Source organism: Vigna umbellata, chromosome 3 (assembly GCF_029865625.1).
Source record: "Vigna umbellata cultivar VRB3 chromosome 3, Vumbellata_1.0, whole genome shotgun sequence".
NCBI classification, from domain to species: domain Eukaryota; kingdom Viridiplantae; phylum Streptophyta; class Magnoliopsida; order Fabales; family Fabaceae; genus Vigna; species Vigna umbellata.
In genome coordinates, this window is record NC_142167.1 from 42303708 (window position 1) to 42323632 (window position 19925).

The window sequence follows — 19925 nt, forward strand, 5'->3', positions numbered from 1 at the left end:
TTATTATTTTGCTTATAAATACAGTGACAGGACCCAAGTCCAGGTACGTTCTCTTTATGCTCTAGAGATCCTGAATAATATTTCAGAGCAGTATCCAATTACTCTCTTGAGAGCTTCAGCTCCATAACTCACATCTGACTTGAGCGTCGGAGTATCTTTGCAGGTACCTCCCCCTCCTTTGGTGAATACGAAGGACAACAGTTGAAGAAATGCAAGCATCCCAGACATCCAGGAGCAACAGAGACACACAGGAAAATGTACACCGAAACAAGTTGTAAATACTAAAATATTTGTAATAGCTAAAACTATTTTAAGCTTTTTAATTAAAATAAATAAAAAACTTATGGAATTTGAAATTTAATTTTAACTACAATTTTATAAAAGTGATCTTTGTAAAAAAGTTTTATATAGATATGCATAGACATAGAGAGTGCTACTACTTATGAAGTAAATTTAGTTCAATTGGTGAGTGTTACTTTATTTGTCCAATGTGGTTCGTTTTCTTTTCTTTCTTTCTTTTGTACTTTAAATATAAGCAAAGAAAATATCCCAACAATTATCTCTCAACACGTCACCGTTTTGACTCCTTCCTTTTAACACACTCTCACCTTCTTCTGCCTACATGCTTTACATCTATTGGGCGGTGACACGATTCCTGTCACTGGCATGTAACTGTAACAAAACCCTTGCTGAGGCATATCTCGTTGAATGAATCCTTGAGAGAGAGTGGCCTTTGGATCTGAAATGGGTTTCTTCGATTTCATCGTGTTGATGTTGGGGTCACTCTTTTTGTTCAAAGCTTTCGATTTTGCTTTTTTGATCTCTCTCTTCTGCTCCATTTGATTCCCCCAATTCTTCAGTGTTCAAACCCTAATCTGTTGCCATGAGGAAGAAGCTCGATACCCGTTTCCCTGCTGTAAGTGTTCTCCATTTTCTCTTTGTAAAGATTGTATTTTGTCTTAGGTTTCTGTTATTTGGATGCAAGGAAAAGTGTGTGGAAGTGACAGCAATTGAGCTAATCTCGACTGTGCTTTTGTTTGTCTTTTTTGTTTTTTTTTCTTGAGAAAAAAAGGTTCTGGTTTATGGTAAATGTTTATACTTTGTTACGATTTATGGGTTTCATGTGTTTGGGTTTATGGACTTAATAATTAAAGTGGGTGATTTTATGTTGATGTGGGTATTCTGGAGACTTGTGTTACTTTTAGGTTATTGACATAGCTTAGGTTTTTTAAAAATAAAAAAACTTTTTGGGTTTGTTTGGGAACTGTGGTTTAAGGATACTTGATTGACGTGTCACTGAAGACTGCTGAAGAGGATACTGATGGGTTTATGTTTTTTGTGTTTCTGATGATTTTGGTTCTCCCACAGTCCTCATTTGTTGTGGACATGGGATAGAACCGGCCTTTTTTAAATTCAACAATTCAGTATCCCATTGTGAAATTACATCTTCTCTGAAATTTGAAATCAGTTTTGCAAGTTAACCTGATTTCTGTTTAAAACGTGTGTCTACTTCACATTTTTAATATTTTAAAGCCTGAATAAATTTCTTACATCGCTTGTAAATGTTAATTATTCTTCAGAATATGGTGGGCTAACTAGTTGCGAGCTGAGTTAACATCAGTCTTTAATGTACGGTGTCAGGGATTTATAATAGAATACAGTTATTCCTTTAAGGATTGATTATGATGACATCAATTAGGAAGACTATTTGATGTTAGTGGCATTTTCGAATCTATGGTAATTTTTAGCCAGGTGTTACTGTTAGGCATAGCTTTGCTAAATCGGGTGGGATATACAAGTAAGGAGTAAAGAAGGAATTTGGGTTGCAAGGAGAGTAGGAAGGAAAAGAAAACAATTATAAGCAACGAAAAAGGGAGGGAAGCCATTGAGGGAGTGTTTTAGGCCTTTTAGGAACTGGTGGAAGAGATGCAGACACTTGAAGATTTGTAGTGTTCCATATTTTGTTTCTTGTTTTGTGAGGCACTCTGGACTTTGTAATTGGAGTTTATACCTATTTCTCTCTGATAAAATACCTTGTTTCTATCACTTTTATCCCATTATATCTTTCTAGCATATAGAAGTCTTCATGTACAATTAACAAAGACCTTACAGTAACTACCAGTAATTAGAGAATTGGGAGACATGATATTGTTTTTACCTTATTTATAGAAGGGTAAAACTTTAGGGAGACAGGGCAAGCCACTGCTTCTATAAACTTCAAATCAAGTTATAAGTTGTAACTAACACAAGGACTAATTTGTAATTTGGCCTCTGTTAAATTCTTCTACTTGTCTTTAAAGTATCATGAGGAGTGAGCTCTTGGAAAAGAACAATTTATTTTGAGTGATGAAACCTTCAAATTGCAGGCTCGGATAAAGAAGATAATGCAAGCAGATGAGGATGTTGGAAAGATAGCACTGGCTGTTCCTGTTTTAGTTTGTAAGTTGCTGTGGTTTACTGTATTGTTAACTTCAGACCGCTTCTTGCTTGTTTCTCTTATATATGTTGTTGACACTGCTCTTAAATGGATTTCAGCTAAAGCTCTAGAACTATTTTTGCAAGATCTTTGTGACCGTACTTATGAAATAACTCTTCAAAGAGGAGCAAAGACCATGAATTCGTTGCATTTGTAAGTCTGTTTCTTTTGCTTCAATCTTCCATTTTAGTGATTGGGAACTAACTCTTTAGTTACAATAATGCCTTTATAGAAGATTTCTTTTATATTTTTAGATTTAATTTCAATTTCCAATTCCCTTTTTCATATATCCAAGTTAAAAATGGAAGCTAAATGTGAGACAGGAAAGTAGTCAGTTTTTAAGCTATAAAAATTCTTAATCATTTAATCTAAGTATGAATGTTAAAATTTTATTAGAAGCATTTATGTCTAAACTTAAAAGTTAATGTGCTTGTTGGGGTATGCATCCATGATGTGTAAAATAGATTGTTAAAGTTTATTGGTATATCTTATTTGTACTGTCACTTCAGCATATTTTTTGTATTGGCGTGTTTATGAACTTGTAACATGTTTTGTATATCTTAACTTGAATCTGAAGGAAATTATGATAGGACTGGAAAGAAAAATAAAGGGCACCAGGTTTCAACACTGAAAACTGCTTACTACATTGTCATAAGCTTGCCGATGCTCAAAATGTTTTAAGTATGGATTAACGCTTAAAAAAGTTTTCTAAAAGCAAAAAGGGGAAGGGTTGAGTTCCACCATGAGCACCACAGCTTGGCAGTGGCTAAGGGATGACAACAATTTTCTATCTTCCAAAAGTCTCATTCACTTGGACTCCAAGTTGTTAAAAACTAAGATCAAATTAAATCTATTTTTGTTTTCTGAAACTACATTGGTAGCTGTGGCTTTTCCCTGTACTGACAATTGCATAAAATAACTGTTAATTCCACGTATGATTCACCTTTTTCTCACCATTTTATTAGCCACGGTCTCATATTTTATTCTTTGTTTGTCTTGCCATTTGTTTCACTCCAAAGTCTATCATAAATAAATTTTTTTACGAGTTAAACAATTTATCTGGTTGCCTTGTAAATAGGATACTTGTGATTTCAAATATTAGTGGCTCTTGGCAATGTTCAAATTCTGAATTGTGTGCTATATTTTGGAGGGTATTCCCCTTGTCGATTCTAAAATTTAAGGAATTGATGGCACCGAGGAACTGCGTTAACAATCCCTAGCATTTCTTGTGTTCTCAGACATCTTTTAATTAATTTTACTATGATATCCAGATTCCGTTTGGTTATGATATTATATTGTTTCTCTTATCTGCCTTCCAAACTCCATTTATAATAAGGACTATGAACTATGAAATCAAGTCTAACAAATTGTGACTGTAAATTGCAGGAAACATTGTGTACAAAGCTATAATGTCTTTGACTTTCTGAGGGACGTTGTTAGCAGAGTTCCTGATTACGGTCATGGTCATGGCCATGCTGAGGCTGGTGCTGATGATCGGGCCATTTCAAAAAGAAGGTTTGAATCCAATATCTTTGTTTTGTTTTGTTGTTTTACCCTTCTGATATGCATATTGTTAGTTATGTACAACAATGCTGTCTACTTTTCCAGGAAAGCTGTTGGTGATGATTGTAATGACAGTGATGAAGAGGTTAAGAGAAGCAAGATGGTAATTTAATTTTTTTATGTATTTGCACAAAAACCCTTAATAACATACTACTCAATCATCATTAATGCTTGTGGCAACCCTCTTGTTCCCTTTTGTTTACATAATTTTTTGTTTTAATTTCTCATTTAGTGCCAATCACGCATTCATGATTAAGCCTTTTCCACAAAATGCCTCATATCTTATCAGTAACATAGAATCCAAATTGTGTTTAACCTTATAGAAAAATGAAGTCCCCTAAACGATTGTATAAAAATATACTCCACAAGGTTTTGATATTATCATTTTCAGTTTTAGTTCCACAAAAAACCAGTACTTACACATCTGCATGTCTACGACTTTCTTTAAAATGTTACCATATCTGGCACCCTATAAAAGGGCTATTTGGTTTGAGAAGTTTTCTATTTTCATTTGTAATTACAAAAAGGTCACCTTGTTTACATTTTATTTGCTATTTTTAAAACGTTGAACTGGAAATAGTGGTAATTGCTATTTATTGTTTTATGTTTTCTTTAATTCTAAGTTGAAATACTAAATGACAAAAAAAAATATTTTCTCAAACCAATGCTTTTACTAGCATAGTTTGTCATCTGTAGAACACAAAAAAATCATGAGAGTCTTGCAAATGATGTTGGTATATATACCTAGCAGACCCTTGATGTACATCATGTTTTGCTCAATAATGTTTTTCTTCTATTCCAGCAAGAGTTGAGCCACACTGGCAGTACTGGTAGGGGAAGAGGCCGGGGTAGAGGTAGAGGCCGTGGCCGAGGGCGACCACCTTTAGTAAGAGACACATATCATCAGGATGCTGAATCTGAGCCATGCCCCTCTGTTCAGCCGAGCAACCAACAAAGTGCTAACCCATGTGTTGCAGTGGACAGTGGTTCTGAGTCAAAAGATATACCAAAGGAGGAGAATGTTGCAGCTCCTGTTGTAAGCACTGATTCACTCCGAAACATTGACCTGAATGCCATTACGAATGAAAATGATGACAAAAAAGCTAGCGTGGCAGAACCTCCTTCAACAGAGGGCAAGCATGAAGAGATTCTGGGGTGGCCCCTTTCTGATGTGGACAAGATGGCCATTGATTCGACACAGCTTGCGCAGCTGAGTAGGCCATTAGAAGAGGAGGAGGAAGATTATGACGAGGAGGAGGGGTAAATATTATAGTCTTTGGGTGATTAGATTAGTGAAAAAGCTCATGATAACTGTAGAATAAGTACATACTAGTGTTATGATTATGAGTACCCACTAGCTGTCAAAACATGTCCCATGTTGTTGGCGGCAGGCTGAAAAAAGGGTCTGAATGTGCCTTTAGATCCCCTTTTTATTAATCTGGTTTGTATGTGTAGCTGATGATGTATCGTTCAATTGACCAGTAATGTTAGCTTTGTACTCTTAGGTCTACAATGTATGTATATCACAATTCTAGATGGAGTGAAATTTATGCATGCAACCTTATTTAATATTGCTGCAGAAACTTTGACTATTTGCCAGTCTCTCAGCTAATGTCTATCCCTTTTTGGCAAAGATGGATTGGCATATCTATACAAGCAGGGTTGGCTAAAGTAGTTTTGTATCATTTGCATTGCTTCAGAATTAGATAAATAGTTATTCTGGTGAAGTTTTACAAAAATCAAAACACTGAAGTCTCTGTTATAAAAACTTAGTTGAGTTTGTTTATTTGAGTTTTTGATATTTTTGGAAAAAGTAGTCTGACACCCTTTATTCCATCATTTGTAAATATTTTTGGAAGTGATATTACAAGTGTTACATCAAGTGTGGTCTTAGTCTTTTTCCACATATAAATGGAAAGTGTTTGTTTTCTTATGCAAAAGCTGAAAGAAGTTCCATCAATTCCTGTTTGTGGCTCCTTTGCCACGACTAGGATTTCCTCGTTCTATGCAACCAACGTTAAAATTTAAGATTAATTCGAAAAGCTCTATCGAAATCGAAAAGACCATTCTGCAATGAATTACTATATTTTCTAGACTAATTCTGAATCAACCTTTCTGAAATACTATATAAACAAATAAAGGGCCAAATATACGATTCGTGGTAATGACATTTCAAAAATGCACGTTTTAAAATTATGTAAATATAAACATCATTTATATCATTCTAGGTGTTCTGGAAGAAAAAGATATATATTACATAATCTGGAATGATATTTATAGAGTTGTTTTGGATTATGTTTTATAATAATGTCAAATGTGTTCTAAATTATGCATTCCATAATAGGATTTAATGTTTATCAGAATGACCGTTGAAATCATGTAAAATAAACACAATAAACTACTGCTTTACTCTCTCTTCTTTCTCTCATAGTGCTGTGGATGTGTAGTTGATGGTGGCAGCAGCGGCAATGGCCACAAGAACAACAATGTTGACGTGGTATACAGCAAGGAAGAATATTTTAATCCTGTTGCTTTTTGTATGGAGTCCAGTTAATAATTAGTGCAGGTGCAAGAAGAAAAAACCTAAATTAAATTTTAAAGTTAATTGGAACTTTCTCGTCTGTTCGGTGCGTGTAATTTTGATCTACAGTTTGAATGCTCAATTTTACTTTAGATTATTGTTCGGGAAACTATTTTAATCCTGTAATTAATTTATCATCTAATTCATATTAATGACATAATAAATCTATATAAAACATTAACTATTTAACCTTTTACAAGTTAAATAATTTAATACAAAAATAATTAAGTTTAAGTTATGAAAATCAAATTTCCCTATTTTTAAACATACGAAGCATAATCAAAGTTGTACACGACCTATATGTTAAAGTTTGACGAAAACGGTTTGAAAAAATTTACTCGTACAGAAGGAATAACACTACAATTAGAATTTGACGAAAACCATTTTTAAGGTAAAAAATTATTCTCATTCTTTAGCTATACGTACAACTGATGGACGTCAAGATCTTAATGTTATTAAAGAAATATTTACGTCAAAAAGTAACTAGTGGAAAGTGTCACTTTTTTAATTAATAGAAAAATGGAAAAAGAATTACCATGACCGTTATCACAATAAAAAATCAGTTACACAAAAAAGAGTATCGAAATACTTTTACAGAAAACAATTAAAAGAATACAATCATCAGAAAGAACTACAACACATCCAACAAAACTAAAAGTAAATCATGAGAAAATTGTGTAAGCCAAACAATTATAAATAATAATATTTTTTGTATTAGAATATATTATATTTATATATATATTACAGTAGTATAGATATAACACCATGGTTGTTGAGAGAGATAACAAATAAAGCCAATACAAACATCAGAGAGAAAGGAGTAAGCACAACATATAGTTGTTGAGAGAGATAAGAACAATACCCAAAAAGTGTATGATTTATGCGTAACATAGATAGTAAGAGTCATACACCCCATACTGATTAAAAGAAAAAGGATAGTTTAGGAGCGACCCTTCAGATCAGAATTAGGAATGATCTTGTTCCATCTGATTTAGATGGAGTGCCCCTTCGTTGTTCTGGTGTACTTCTACCTTGAACTTCTCTTCCTTGTCTCCCCGTTTGACTTTGAGAAGCAGATTAAACTTGGCAAAATCATCAATCACCTGCATAGAAATTTACACACATCCATCAGCCTTGATAAACCAGTAACTATGCCTGGATTACACTGCAACAGTCGCGACAGAAGCTCCAAATGTAGTGTAATCAATAATTGCATATCATTGGGAGCAATAAAGTAATGGTAAGAACATGTTGCAAGTGACCGCTCACAGATATAGTTAATTCATACATATTATATTAATGAGAACTTCAGAAGGGAATAACAGATATGTATGATGAATATTGAATAAAGAAATGCTAACAAACAGCAACAATCTTTTCAATACTATATGCTAGGCAAAATATTATGTTAACTCCACTAATAGAGTAGAGCTCAAGTAATCTAGTGTAGCAAGAAGCAGATTTCACGCCTAATTAGATGAAATCACACATCATCTCCACCACTAATGAGACTCGGATCATTTAGTGCAAGCCAGTATCAGATTTCCCCTAATAATTTTAATGTTGAAAGGAGCGTCTAAAAATTATGTTACATGCATCCCTCTATATTTCAACATAATGGTCTCTCTCTCTCTCTAGAACTCAAAATTTCAACACAATGGAATTTTATAACTCCTTTCTTCCTTGGGGCAGACACAAGGATATCAAGTGCAGAAGTTGGCTTCGTACCTTCAACTTCAATCTTTAACATTTTAGACAACTATGTTAAACTGTCATTTCATTTTACCATTGCTATCTATAACTCTATTCGATCAGCAGCAGTAGATTACACAATACATTAAAGAACTCCAATTTGTCACTTTCTTTACTGATTTGATGCGTGTGAAAATGTGTACACACTTGTACAGTTCTTTATTATAAAAGAATACAAATGAAGACCAACCAGATGAAAAATAATCCAATAGTTAGAGGGAGACCAGAGAAAACTATAGGTCAAACCGTTTAAGAGGTATAGATAGTAAACTGTCTACCTTTGCATTTAATACAAGACACCCTAATGGGAAAGACAGTTGATTGCTGTTTTAGAGTTGAATGAATTGATAAAATATTGTTACTTAATACATTCAGCACACAATCATTTCAAAATATTAACCAGGTATATACCACTGAAGTAGCACAACTTACTACTAATAAACACTATGCTGGTCCCATAACTTAAAAGTAAGACAAAAACAACTTCCAATGTACATAATATGCGGTTAATAGCATATTGCTAGACCTGTTTTAAACAACAGCGAGACATGTATTTTAGACAAATATTTACCAAAAAGTTTTATCGTAAGCAAAAACAAGACAAGTTCAGGTAACATAATTAGATCAAAGAAACCAGAAAAAAAAAAAGAATCAGAAATCCTCCCATAACTTAGTCAAGACAATCAACAAAATACAATCAACAAATCTATCCAATTCAACCATGTGATTCTAGAACCAGTTGAGCAAGCAAAATCAAGAAAATTTTAAAGAATAAAGAACTAGGCACTGACCTCAGCCTTTGCATCAGCAACCTCATGAAGCACATAGGGTACTAATGAATTAGACCTTTGCTGGATTGTCTTGATTGCATGATTTGCTGCATCTTGAACTTGAGGGTCATGTGTTGGCACAGATTGCCATCCCGATTTGTGGCCATCTGATAACAAAGACAGAACCACAGTAGATTTTATTTATTAATAACCACTACAGGTTCAAACTGACTACAAAAGATACACGAGAAAGGAAGCAGCAAAACATTTGCACGGTAAATGGTACAAACTTCATACATGTTAGGCCTTGGAGGGTTTATGAGAGGAGAAGGGTGAGGAATAATACCTAACTGTTATCTAACAGAATAACAGTTAAGAGGGCGGGAACAGGGTCTATATAAGGACCCTGTATTTGTTTCTGAAAGTTAGTTAGTGACTTGTATGTAGTTGACCGGTCTAAGGACCAGGTGAAGGAGGTTAAGCTCCTGTGAACATTGTATTCTTGATTTGTTGGTGTGAATGCAATTCCATTCTTTCTCATTCTATTTTGCTCCGTGTTGGTGTAAGTAAGTGAGAGTTAGAGAGCTCGTTAGGGATTTCATCTTGAATACCTAACAAAGTGGTCCGACCTGCCGGATCAGATCGGAGGAAAGCGCGAGTGATGGAGGGAAGAATGGTCAAGGTTGAGGGGAAGATGGAGCATCTGGAGTTGGCGGTCGACGGATTGAAGGCAGAGACGGCAGCGAATCGCCAAGAATCGATCGCGATGCACAAAGACATTCAAGAATTGTTACGGTTGATGGGGAAACGTAACAGCCAAGGGGAATCAGGCTCGGATGAAAGTCAGGATTCAGTGAACCATAATGGAGGGAACCGGCGCGAGAACGAAGGAGGGGGAAGAGAGGGAGAGCGATCAGACAACGGCTTTAATTGGAGACGACGGGTGGAGTTACCCATATTCGAAGGACCTGATCCTCTGTATTGGATTAACAGAGCGGAGAAGTTCTTTGAGATTCAGAAGGTAGCGGAAGCGGAGAAAGTCGAATTGGCTCATATCAGCATGGAGGGAAGCGCGGCTTACTGGTTCAAGTTCTGGAAAGACAAGGCAACTGATCGAACCTGGGAGGGGTTGAAGGAAGCATTGCTGATCCGATTCGAGAGTCGCCACCGTGGGGGAATTTACGAAAGAATAGCGGCGATTAGGCAGACCACTACCGTGGAGGAGTACGTGAAAGAATTCGAAGCATTGGCGGGGCAGACAAAGGAATTTTCCGATAACCAATTGTTAGGTTACTTCATTGCGGGGTTACGTGAGGAGCTGCGGTGTCAGATGAGACCACATGATCCCCGCGATTTGATGACGGCGATGAAGATTGCGCGGGACGTAGAGGAAGCTCTTCGCGGCCTAGGGTTGATGGGATGGACGGCAGCGAAGACTACCCCCGCGTGGGGACGATCGTCAGGAGGAGGAGCGGTGGTGACGAGGACGGAGCAACCAAGGGGTAGCATGGTTCGAGCGACACCGATAGAGAGTGTGGGATCGGTGAAGCGCGACACGGCGCCAGGGAGTGAACCCGTGAGGAGCGGAGGTTACGGCGGCGGGGACAGTCGGAATCGGAGCTCAAGAAATTTGCCGTATCCTGAGTACTTGAAGCGCCGGGAGGAGGGTAGATGTTTTCGCTGTGGGGGGCCCTTTAGTCCCGGGCACCAATGTCCTGAGAAGAACTTGAGGGTGGTGCTGTTGGCCGAGGACGAAGAAGGAGATGAAGGAGAGACAGGGGCGGAGACAGAACCGCCATGCATGGAGTTGTCGGCTTTCTCAGCCGGAGGGCTGACTCAACCAAAAACCTTGAAGCTGCAGGGGAGAGTGGGAGAGAGAAAGGTGCTGATACTAGTGGACAGTGGCGCGAGCCACAACTTCGTTAGTCAAGAATTGGTAAGGGAGCTGAAACTCGAGCAGGAAGACACATCCCCATATCACGTCAGTTTGGGGGATGGTCAACGAAAGAAGACGCGGGGGTGTTGTCCGAGAGTGGTGGTTTGCATGGGGGACGTCGAGATCATGGAGAGATTTTATTTGTTCGAACTGGGGGGCGTAGACATGATTCTCGGAGTGGAGTGGTTGGCTAAGTTGGGTGAGATCACGGTAGACTGGGGAAAATCCACCATGTCGTTCTGGCAAGGGGAGCAGAAACGCACCATAACCGGAGACCCGAGGTTGGAGAGGAGGGTGATAGAACCCGAACAACTGCTGAAACTTAGCGAGGTAGAGTCGTGTGCGTTGGTTTGGAGTCTGGAGGGCAAAGAGGCAAGTTGGGAGACTGAGGAAGAAAGTGAGTTGACGAGAGAACAAAAGGAGGATATGAAGAAACTTTTGGAACAGTATGCGGGGGTATTCCAGGAATTTCCAGGACTGCCACCTAATAAAATGGCGAAACATCAGATTGTTTTAAAAGAAGGGGCCGATCCTGTAAATGTGCACCCTTATCGTTACCCACATGTCATGAAATCGGAGATCGAGCGACAGGTGGCGGAGATGTTACATGCAGGGGTTATCCAACCCAGTATAAGTCCATTCTCCAGTCCGGTGATCCTCGTTAAGAAGAAGGACGGAAGTTGGAGATTTTGCATCGACTACCGGGCTCTCAACAGGGTGACTGTTCCAAACAAGTTTCCCATCCCGGTGATTGAAGAGCTTCTGGATGAACTAGGGGGAGCGACGTATTTTTCGAAAATGGACCTCAAATCCGGGTACCATCAAATAAGGATGGAAGAAGAGGATGTTCCGAAAACAGCGTTCAGAACGCACTTGGGCCACTACGAATTCCTGGTGATGCCCTTCGGCCTCACAAATGCTCCGGCCACCTTCCAAAGTGCCATGAACGAGCTGTTCCGACCCTACCTGCGGAAGTTCGTTCTCGTCTTTTTTGACGATATACTCGTGTACAGTCCGACTTGGACTGAGCATATGCAGCAGGTGAATCTCGTGATGGGGCGACTACAGGAACAGCAATGGGTTGTCAACCGAAAGAAGAGTGAGTTTGGAAGAACATCGATAAGATATTTGGGCCATGTAATAACAGGGGGAGGTGTCGAAATGGACAAGGAGAAAGTGGAGGCGGTTCTAGCCTGGGAAGAACCGAGAACGATAAAAGCGCTGAGGGGATTTTTGGGACTCACCGGGTATTACCGGAGATTCGTCCGAGATTACGGCAAGATAGCACGACCATTAACGGAGATGCTAAAAAGGGGGAGCTTTGTCTGGACTGAAGCTGCTAGAGGAGCAATGGGTCGATTAAAGGAGGCGGTGACGACGGCCCCAGTGCTTGCGCTACCAGATTTCACACGACAGTTTCAAGTGGAGTGTGACGCCTCGGGGGTGGGTATCGGGGCTGTATTGACACAGAGAAAAAGACCCATAGCTTACTTTAGTAAGGCGTTGTCGGAGGGGACGTTGGGGAAGTCGATCTACGAGAAGGAGCTCATGGCGGTGGCGTTGGCGGTTCAGCACTGGCGGCCCTATCTGATGGGTCAGAAATTCGTAGTGCACACTGATCAGAAAAGCTTGCGGTTTTTGCTGGAACAGAGAATAACCACCCCAGCTCAACAACACTGGATAGCCAAGCTACTGGGCTACGATTTCGAAATCGTTTACAAGACGGGGCAAACTAATAAGGTGGCTGACGCTTTATCGAGAAAGGAAAGAGATGAATCGGAGGAGGAAACCGAGGAGGGTATTCCAGGAAGGGAGAAGGAGCTGAATATGGTAGTAAGACCATACTGGAAAGACTTCCAGGAAGTGGTAAAGGAAGTTGATGAGGACGAAGAGCTTAGAAAAATTATAACCGCCCTAAACCAAGATCCTGACAAACATCCAGCATTCACGATGGAGAATGGGAGGTTGCATTACAAGGGGAGACTGGTTCTCTCAGCCAAGTCAAGTTGGATTCCGAAGCTGCTGGTTGAGCATCATACTACACCGACGGGAGGTCATTCGGGAGTATACCGCACCTACCGCCGGATCGCACAGTCCTTGTACTGGATCGGAATGAAGAAGGCTGTAACAGAATTTGTAACTCAGTGCCTGGTATGTCAGCAACACAAATATTTAGCAGCCTCTCCCCAAGGATTGTTGCAACCCCTACCAATACCCCAGGCTGTGTGGGAAGATATCAGCATGGATTTCATAGTAAGGTTGCCGAAATCCAAGGGGTACGACGCGATACTTGTAGTTGTGGATCGTCTGAGCAAGTACGCACATTTCATTCCTCTCAAACATCCTTATACCGCAAAGACAGTGGCTGAAGCGTTTGTAAAGGAGATTGTGAAGTTGCACGGGATACCCAAAACTATAGTCAGCGACCGAGACCCACTCTTTCTCAGTTTGTTTTGGAGGGAATTATTCAAGTTACAGGGTACTCAGCTTCAGATGAGCACCTCCTACCATCCAGAGACTGATGGACAAACGGAAGTGCTCAACAGAATTTTAGAAGGGTATCTCAGATGTTTTTGCTCTGAACAGCCTAAAAGCTGGAACATGATTCTCCCTTGGGCCGAATACTGGTATAATACCAGCTATCAGGGAGCAGCGAAGAGTACCCCTTTTGAAGTTGTCTATGGAAGATCACCCCCTACTTTGACCAGGTTTGTACCGGGAGAAACGATGGTAGAAGCTGTAGCCCAGGAATTGCAGACGCGTGATGAGGCACTGCAGCAACTTCGTTTCCATTTGGCAAGGGCTCAGGATGCGATGGTCAAACAAGCTAACCGAGGGAGGAAGCCAGTTACGATTAAGGTGGATGACTGGGTATTTCTCAAAATCAGACCGCACCGACAAGTTACGATGCCTGTGAGGTTGCACCCGAAATTAGCAGCTAGGTATTATGGACCGTTTAAGGTGATTCAGCAGATAGGGGAAGTAGCATTCAAGTTGCAGTTACCTGAGAACGCAAGGATTCATCCAGTTTTCCATGCGTCCCAGTTGAAGTTAGCTATTGGAACGAAGCAGGTAGAGAAGGAGCTGCCAAAAGATCTGCAGGAAAGTGGCCCAACCTGTTTGCCTAGCAGAGTGTTAGATAGAAGGGTCCAGCAGCAAGGAGGGGACCAAAGAGAGCAATTACTCATTGAATGGCAAAACAGTGGGGAGGAAAGCGCCACTTGGGAAGATCGGGTGATGATGCAAGAACAGTTCCCAGAATTCAACCTTGGGGACAAGGTTGATTTTCAAGGGGGGAGTAATGTTAGGCCTTGGAGGGTTTATGAGAGGAGAAGGGTGAGGAATAATACCTAACTGTTATCTAACAGAATAACAGTTAAGAGGGCGGGAACAGGGTCTATATAAGGACCCTGTATTTGTTTCTGAAAGTTAGTTAGTGACTTGTATGTAGTTGACCGGTCTAAGGACCAGGTGAAGGAGGTTAAGCTCCTGTGAACATTGTATTCTTGATTTGTTGGTGTGAATGCAATTCCATTCTTTCTCATTCTATTTTGCTCCGTGTTGGTGTAAGTAAGTGAGAGTTAGAGAGCTCGTTAGGGATTTCATCTTGAATACCTAACAATACATTAATTGTCAGTTCATGGCTATTTCTAATCCAACATACGGAAAGCAACTCCAAGATGGGTTTATCTAGATTGAATCAGATTTACACTCCTAAAAGCCTATTTCAGTATTTACATAAGTTATCAGTTTATGACTATTTACAGCACCTTAAAAGAGAAGTCAACATATTCATATCCTAATGTTGCACTAAATATGAGGATCTAAATTCCCACAAGATATAAATTACCAATATAATTATGACACTTTCCCTGTAAGTACAGCATCAATTTCAGGAGAATATAAAAATAATTAATAAATATCCTAAATAGAACTGTTCTTAGTCCTATAAAGTTTACAAATGCTTGGTTTAGAAAATGTCATACCCTTTTTGACACCAAGGTCAGCAGAGGTAAATGGTGATGCAACACCGGCAGGCTTGAACTCTTGAAGTTCTTTGAAGTTCAGCCATGGTTTCACCCATACCTTAGCTTCATAGAGCTTCTTCTCACCAGCCTCAATAGCCTCGAGAGTAAGGTGATGCATGGTACCAGCAACAACCTGTTCCTGTGCCTTCACAACCCTAGCAAACTCCAGAAGCGAATTCTTCAACACCAACCAACACAAGTCAACAGTTTTAGCTCACCAAATTCATCATATTGAACATAAAACAGGATAAGGAAAAAGAAAGAACTACTGAGATCACTGATCGCAATAACAAGAAAGCTCAGCAATCCAAATAACCTGTGCTATAATCATCACCAGAAATACACAACAGATGCATGAGATATAGTCGCATATTGTGAATGATATTCTTGAGAATTTGTTAACTGACGTAACTAATAGGACAAGGCTACTGATAAACAAACAGAAAAAATAGGACAAGGCTATTACCGTTGTGGTATTGATCAAGAACAAGATTTAACATACTTACCGTTGTTGTATTGATCAGTGAACAAGATTTAGCATACTTAAATTAAAATTTGGTTAGTTTTGAAATAAGCATGATTGTTAAGGATGAATTTTTAATTATTTAGTTATAATTATAATATTGTTTTATACCACAGATATTTTTTGAAACATTTCCTTACTGTTACGTGTTTTTTCTTTTAGGAAAAAAAAATTATTAGACTAAGATTTAGCTAAGTTTATTGTAAAAAATATATATATCTTCATCGTCGTATTCGCAAATGATCAACTTCTTTTCTTTTTAGTTTTGAACCTAATTAAAAATTCTCAAACAGTTCATTGCCCTGCTTATATATTAAAACTTCAAAGATATATATGATCAACTTCTTTTCTTTTTAATTCCTGGTTTGGCTAAAAGGAAAGAAACAGGGCGACTAAAGCAAGTTATAAGAAGGTATTTGGTTGAAGTGAAACAAGTAAAAGAATAAGAAAGATATAGAAATTAAGAGACATAGAGGATAAATATTACACTGCATTTAACTGTTCTTTAAAATTATTTCTTCTTTCTTTTCTTCCACTCAAATAAAGCATAACAACTATCTGCTTCCTCATCCTTCCCGTCCGCTCAACCAAAAAGGACATAAAAGAAGAAAATGTTAACACGTTCTTTCATGATTTCTAGTGTATCGTGGTAATAATACAATCTCCCCATTCTACTATTTCTAGTCCTTAAATCATGTTTCATGATTTCTCTAATAAAATAAAATTCTTTTCAGTTCCTTAACCAGTGTTATAAAAGCATCTCCAGTTTTAGTTTTTAAATTTTCAATAATATCCTTAAAATTGAATGAATACTATTTTCAACCCTTAATTTTAAGGAACTCAAAAATTGGACAATTTAATCACTTTAGAATTGAATAAGAAGCACTTTTTAATATTCAATTTTAAACAAAGTGTAATTAAAATAATAGTTTTGTTGATAACGCACTTGCCAGGAACACCGTAACGTTTATCCTTCTTCAGTTGTTGGATTGGAATTCGTCACAATTGCAAAAGTGCTTTAGAAATTTTATTCCAAACACAACATAAATAAAACAATAGATAAACCTGCTTCTTGTTGTGCTCGTCGACCGCGAATCGCGCGAGAGATTCAGTGTCGACGCTATTCTGAGACCCTGGGGAGTCACGCACGCCTCCGACAGTGGCCATCGGTGCCTGGTGTTGGAAGTGGGAGCAGTCGCCAGATGAAGATCGAAGGGCGAGGAGCGCGAATAGAAGGAAGAAGATGATGAAGAAACGCGAAGACGACGATGGAATGGGAATTGAAGAGGTTGATGCTCTCATTCGGTTTCCTTCTTGTTCTGGAATAAAGCGCTTGTCGGTTTCTTTGTTTTCGTTTGTAGCGCCAAACAGAGCGTAATAACTGCGATGCGTTTATTAGTAGCTTAGTTTGAACGCGGCGTCGTTGCTTCTCTCACTCTAGGTGCTGTGTTTAATGCTTTTCTTAAGTCTTAAGCAACTTGATGTGGAGATGTTGACACGTGTTCACTTTTTTTATCTACACCTTACTTAAAATGTATAATAGGACAACATTTGTCACTACACGCAATCAAGATGAAATCACCCAAAAGATTTAATTAAATATAATATCTACACCTCATTTTTTGTTATTTGTGTTTTAATTATGTTGCAAGTCCTAAGTATATACAATGATATAAATTTTATTTTATACCTGGTTTTATAAAATTAAAATAGGTGTAAAGTTAATTTTTTAAATAGTATTATAGTCATACATTAATGTCTATTCTACTGACTTTTTTTAGTTTATTATTATTTATTATTAAAATATTGGTTATTTATTAGATATATTATTTCATTTATCAAATTATTCATTAATATTTAGTTTTACGTTTTATAGGTATATATTACATTGACTACAATGTTATTGTTAAGAAAATGAAAAATGAAAAGTAAAAAAAGTAAAAGAAAAAAATGAAAAAAAAAAGAAAAGGAAAAAAGAAAAAGGAAAAAAAAGCCTATAGAATAACATCTTTCCATTAATTCATACACTAGGGTAATCATCTCCATTTTATACCAGGTACCAAACCATTTTGCTCTAAATCCTATTTGTAACCCAGAGATTCAAATTGTGACAGATTTCTGAGTCCCGAAGATCTTTATCAAGTATCTTTGAGTTTGTGAAGAAACAAAATAATCATTGTGATTCAAGATATATGCATCATTGTCTAAGTACCTGATGATCATATGATGTGTCGAAGGGAAATGTTGAGCATGTAATATCCTATGTTAACATTTGATAATGGAATTTGTAATGTCCTTCTCTTTTATTGATGGATGATGTAAATAATGATGAAATAGCATTCAAAGAATTTGATGATTATGGAAACAATTGATTCTAAATGTTGGCATTTAAAAATAAAGAAAACGAAGAAAAACATAAAGAATCAAGAACGAAAGGTAAAATTGAAAGATCTATGAAAAATGAGTCACAAATATTGTCCATTTATGTATTCATGGAGTGTTATTTGCTTACAAAGTTTGATTTGACTATCACTAAGGTGTTTTTTGCATTAAAACCCTTGTCTCATGGTAAAATTTAAAGTTTTTGAATCGGAACCCTATACTTGGTAATGGTAGCTGAATCCTATGGATATACACCCTCACCTAAGGAATGGTTGAATTCACTTTGTTGCATCGAGACCCTCTTCTTAGGAATAATCATCAATTTCTTTACATATGGGTCCTCTCCTTAGGATTAGTCAAATCTTTCCTTTTATATATTGGTCATCTGCTAGAAAATGATCGAGTTTAGGTTTTCGTTTTGGGATATCGGGCCTCTGCTAGGCAACGGTTGAACCTGAGTTTTCCTTTTATATGTCGGTCCTCTGCTTAACAATGGTCACTGAATCCTATGGATATGAAGTACCTAGAGAAACACGAAGCGTGTAATACCCGAAAAATTAATATAAGTTTATGAATAAGTTAATATCTTTATTATTAAAAGGAGGAATATTTTATACAAGTACTTGGTGGTTAATTAGTTAGAGATTGTTAGGGTTAGTAAAAAGACTAGTGAACAAGTTTTACGTAGTATGAAATACTAATCATTTGCATTAAAAATGTGTAACTTGTGGTATATGCAAAATATAGATAACTTTTTTTTAATTCCACATACTTTGTACATCATCCTTTATTCTCTTTTTAGACTTTCACACTTAGGGTAAAGAAATTGCTTTACCTAATATCCAAAACAAAAGTGGGCATAACTTTGAGTAAAGTTTCTCACGAAAAAAAAGGTAGGTAAGCAATAATTATTGCTTACCAAATTTGATTTAAGTTTACCATTATATATTTACTCTCGTCCTCCACTCCCAAATGACTTTGTTCTTTTGTTTCTCCTTCATAAAGCTAGTGTGGTGCATTTCTCCTTCGTGGTGCATTTCTCCTTCGTGGTCCCTGTGTGTTCATGATGAGCAGTTGTTGTCCCTATTGTTCTTAGTCCTCAAAGTGTTTATGGTTCCTCTTCTTCTTCGTGGAATCAAGTATAAGTGTTTTAACTTGTTTAAAGTTTATTTCTGTGCATTTCGAAGCTTAGGAAGCAAATTGAATGTCCAAATCTAGTTAAGAAATTCATCGAATTTTGAAATATGGTTAGAAAAAACCACGGATTTAAAAGCTAACCAAATTTCGAAATTCGATGAAATCTTAACCGAATTTCGAAATCTAATTACTACTTAATCTTGTTTTAAGTTGTATTATTTTAGTTTTGTTTTTAATTTGATAGAATTTCTTTTAATAACTTTTTAGGTATTATTATTAGTATTATTATCAATGAAGTGAGGTATTAAGTGGTGGAGATATTATGTTATAAGTTATTATATTGTCAGACAAAAGATTATCCTTTGGGTATAGATTCACAAGTAAATTTGAGTTTTGTGTTAGATTTTTCTTCTTTCATCAATGAAGTGACTGAGGGAGATTGCACAAATAATTTTATAATTAATCAAATATTTTTCTCACGTGGTAACTTAATTGAATGGGTTCAAGAGATTTCATTTCATCTTGGGTTTGTTGTCGTAACTATAAGATATGACTAAGCTACTACTGAACTAAGAAGAAAAACATTTGTCTTGCTAGGATGTGAAAGGGGTGAAAAGTATAACAAATACAAACATGATGTTCAGCTAAGTATATACGACATAAGAAAATGTAAGTGTCTTTTTAAGTTTAGGGGCAAGCCAAATTCTAATTGAGAAGGTGAGTATTGAAGGTAATATGCAAATATCACAACCATGATTTGGCATAAAGTTTAGTTGG

General features: G+C 37.4%; 2 protein-coding genes across 3 annotated transcripts; one reads left to right on the forward strand and one right to left on the reverse strand.

Annotated features, from left to right (window-relative positions):
* The first annotated feature begins 666 nt into the window (after window positions 1-666).
* LOC124844844 (uncharacterized) lies at window positions 667-5631 on the forward strand. 2 transcript variants are annotated; one of them, XM_047321857.2, is made up of 6 exons: window positions 677-916; window positions 2367-2439; window positions 2536-2629; window positions 3863-3991; window positions 4085-4142; window positions 4842-5631. In XM_047321857.2, the coding sequence occupies exons 1-6, from the start codon at window positions 884-886 to the stop codon at window positions 5301-5303; spliced, it is 849 nt and encodes a 282-aa protein (XP_047177813.1). In that variant the 5' UTR covers window positions 677-883; the 3' UTR covers window positions 5304-5631. The 2 variants fall into 2 exon arrangements, with proteins under 2 accessions (XP_087966477.1, XP_047177813.1); XM_088110351.1 differs by having other exon boundaries at window positions 667-916; window positions 3863-4142.
* Window positions 5632-7310: 1679 nt separating this feature from the next.
* On the reverse strand, window positions 7311-17058 carry CYSB (cystatin B). Its single transcript, XM_088110352.1, has 4 exons — window positions 16695-17058; window positions 15065-15284; window positions 9164-9309; window positions 7311-7723 (listed from the first exon to the last, which is right to left on the reverse strand). The coding sequence occupies exons 1-4, from the start codon at window positions 16929-16931 to the stop codon at window positions 7586-7588; spliced, it is 741 nt and encodes a 246-aa protein (XP_087966478.1). The 5' UTR covers window positions 16932-17058; the 3' UTR covers window positions 7311-7585.
* Window positions 17059-19925: the final 2867 nt, after the last annotated feature.

Coding starts and splice junctions, on each gene's coding strand:
- CYSB (XM_088110352.1), bottom strand. CDS start 16,931: ATGAGAGCATCAACCTCTTCAATTCCCATTCCATCGTCGTCTTCGCGT. Junction 15,285..16,694: donor ACGAGCACAACAAGAAGCAG/GTTTATCTATTG, acceptor TTGGTGTTGAAG/AATTCGCTTCTGGAGTTTGC. Junction 9,310..15,064: donor TGACCTTGGTGTCAAAAAGG/GTATGACATTTT, acceptor CTTTGTTATCAG/ATGGCCACAAATCGGGATGG.
- LOC124844844 (XM_088110351.1), top strand. CDS start 884: ATGAGGAAGAAGCTCGATACCCGTTTCCCTGCT. Junction 917..2,366: donor TCGATACCCGTTTCCCTGCT/GTAAGTGTTCTC, acceptor TTCAAATTGCAG/GCTCGGATAAAGAAGATAAT. Junction 4,143..4,841: donor AGGTTAAGAGAAGCAAGATG/GTAATTTAATTT, acceptor CTTCTATTCCAG/CAAGAGTTGAGCCACACTGG.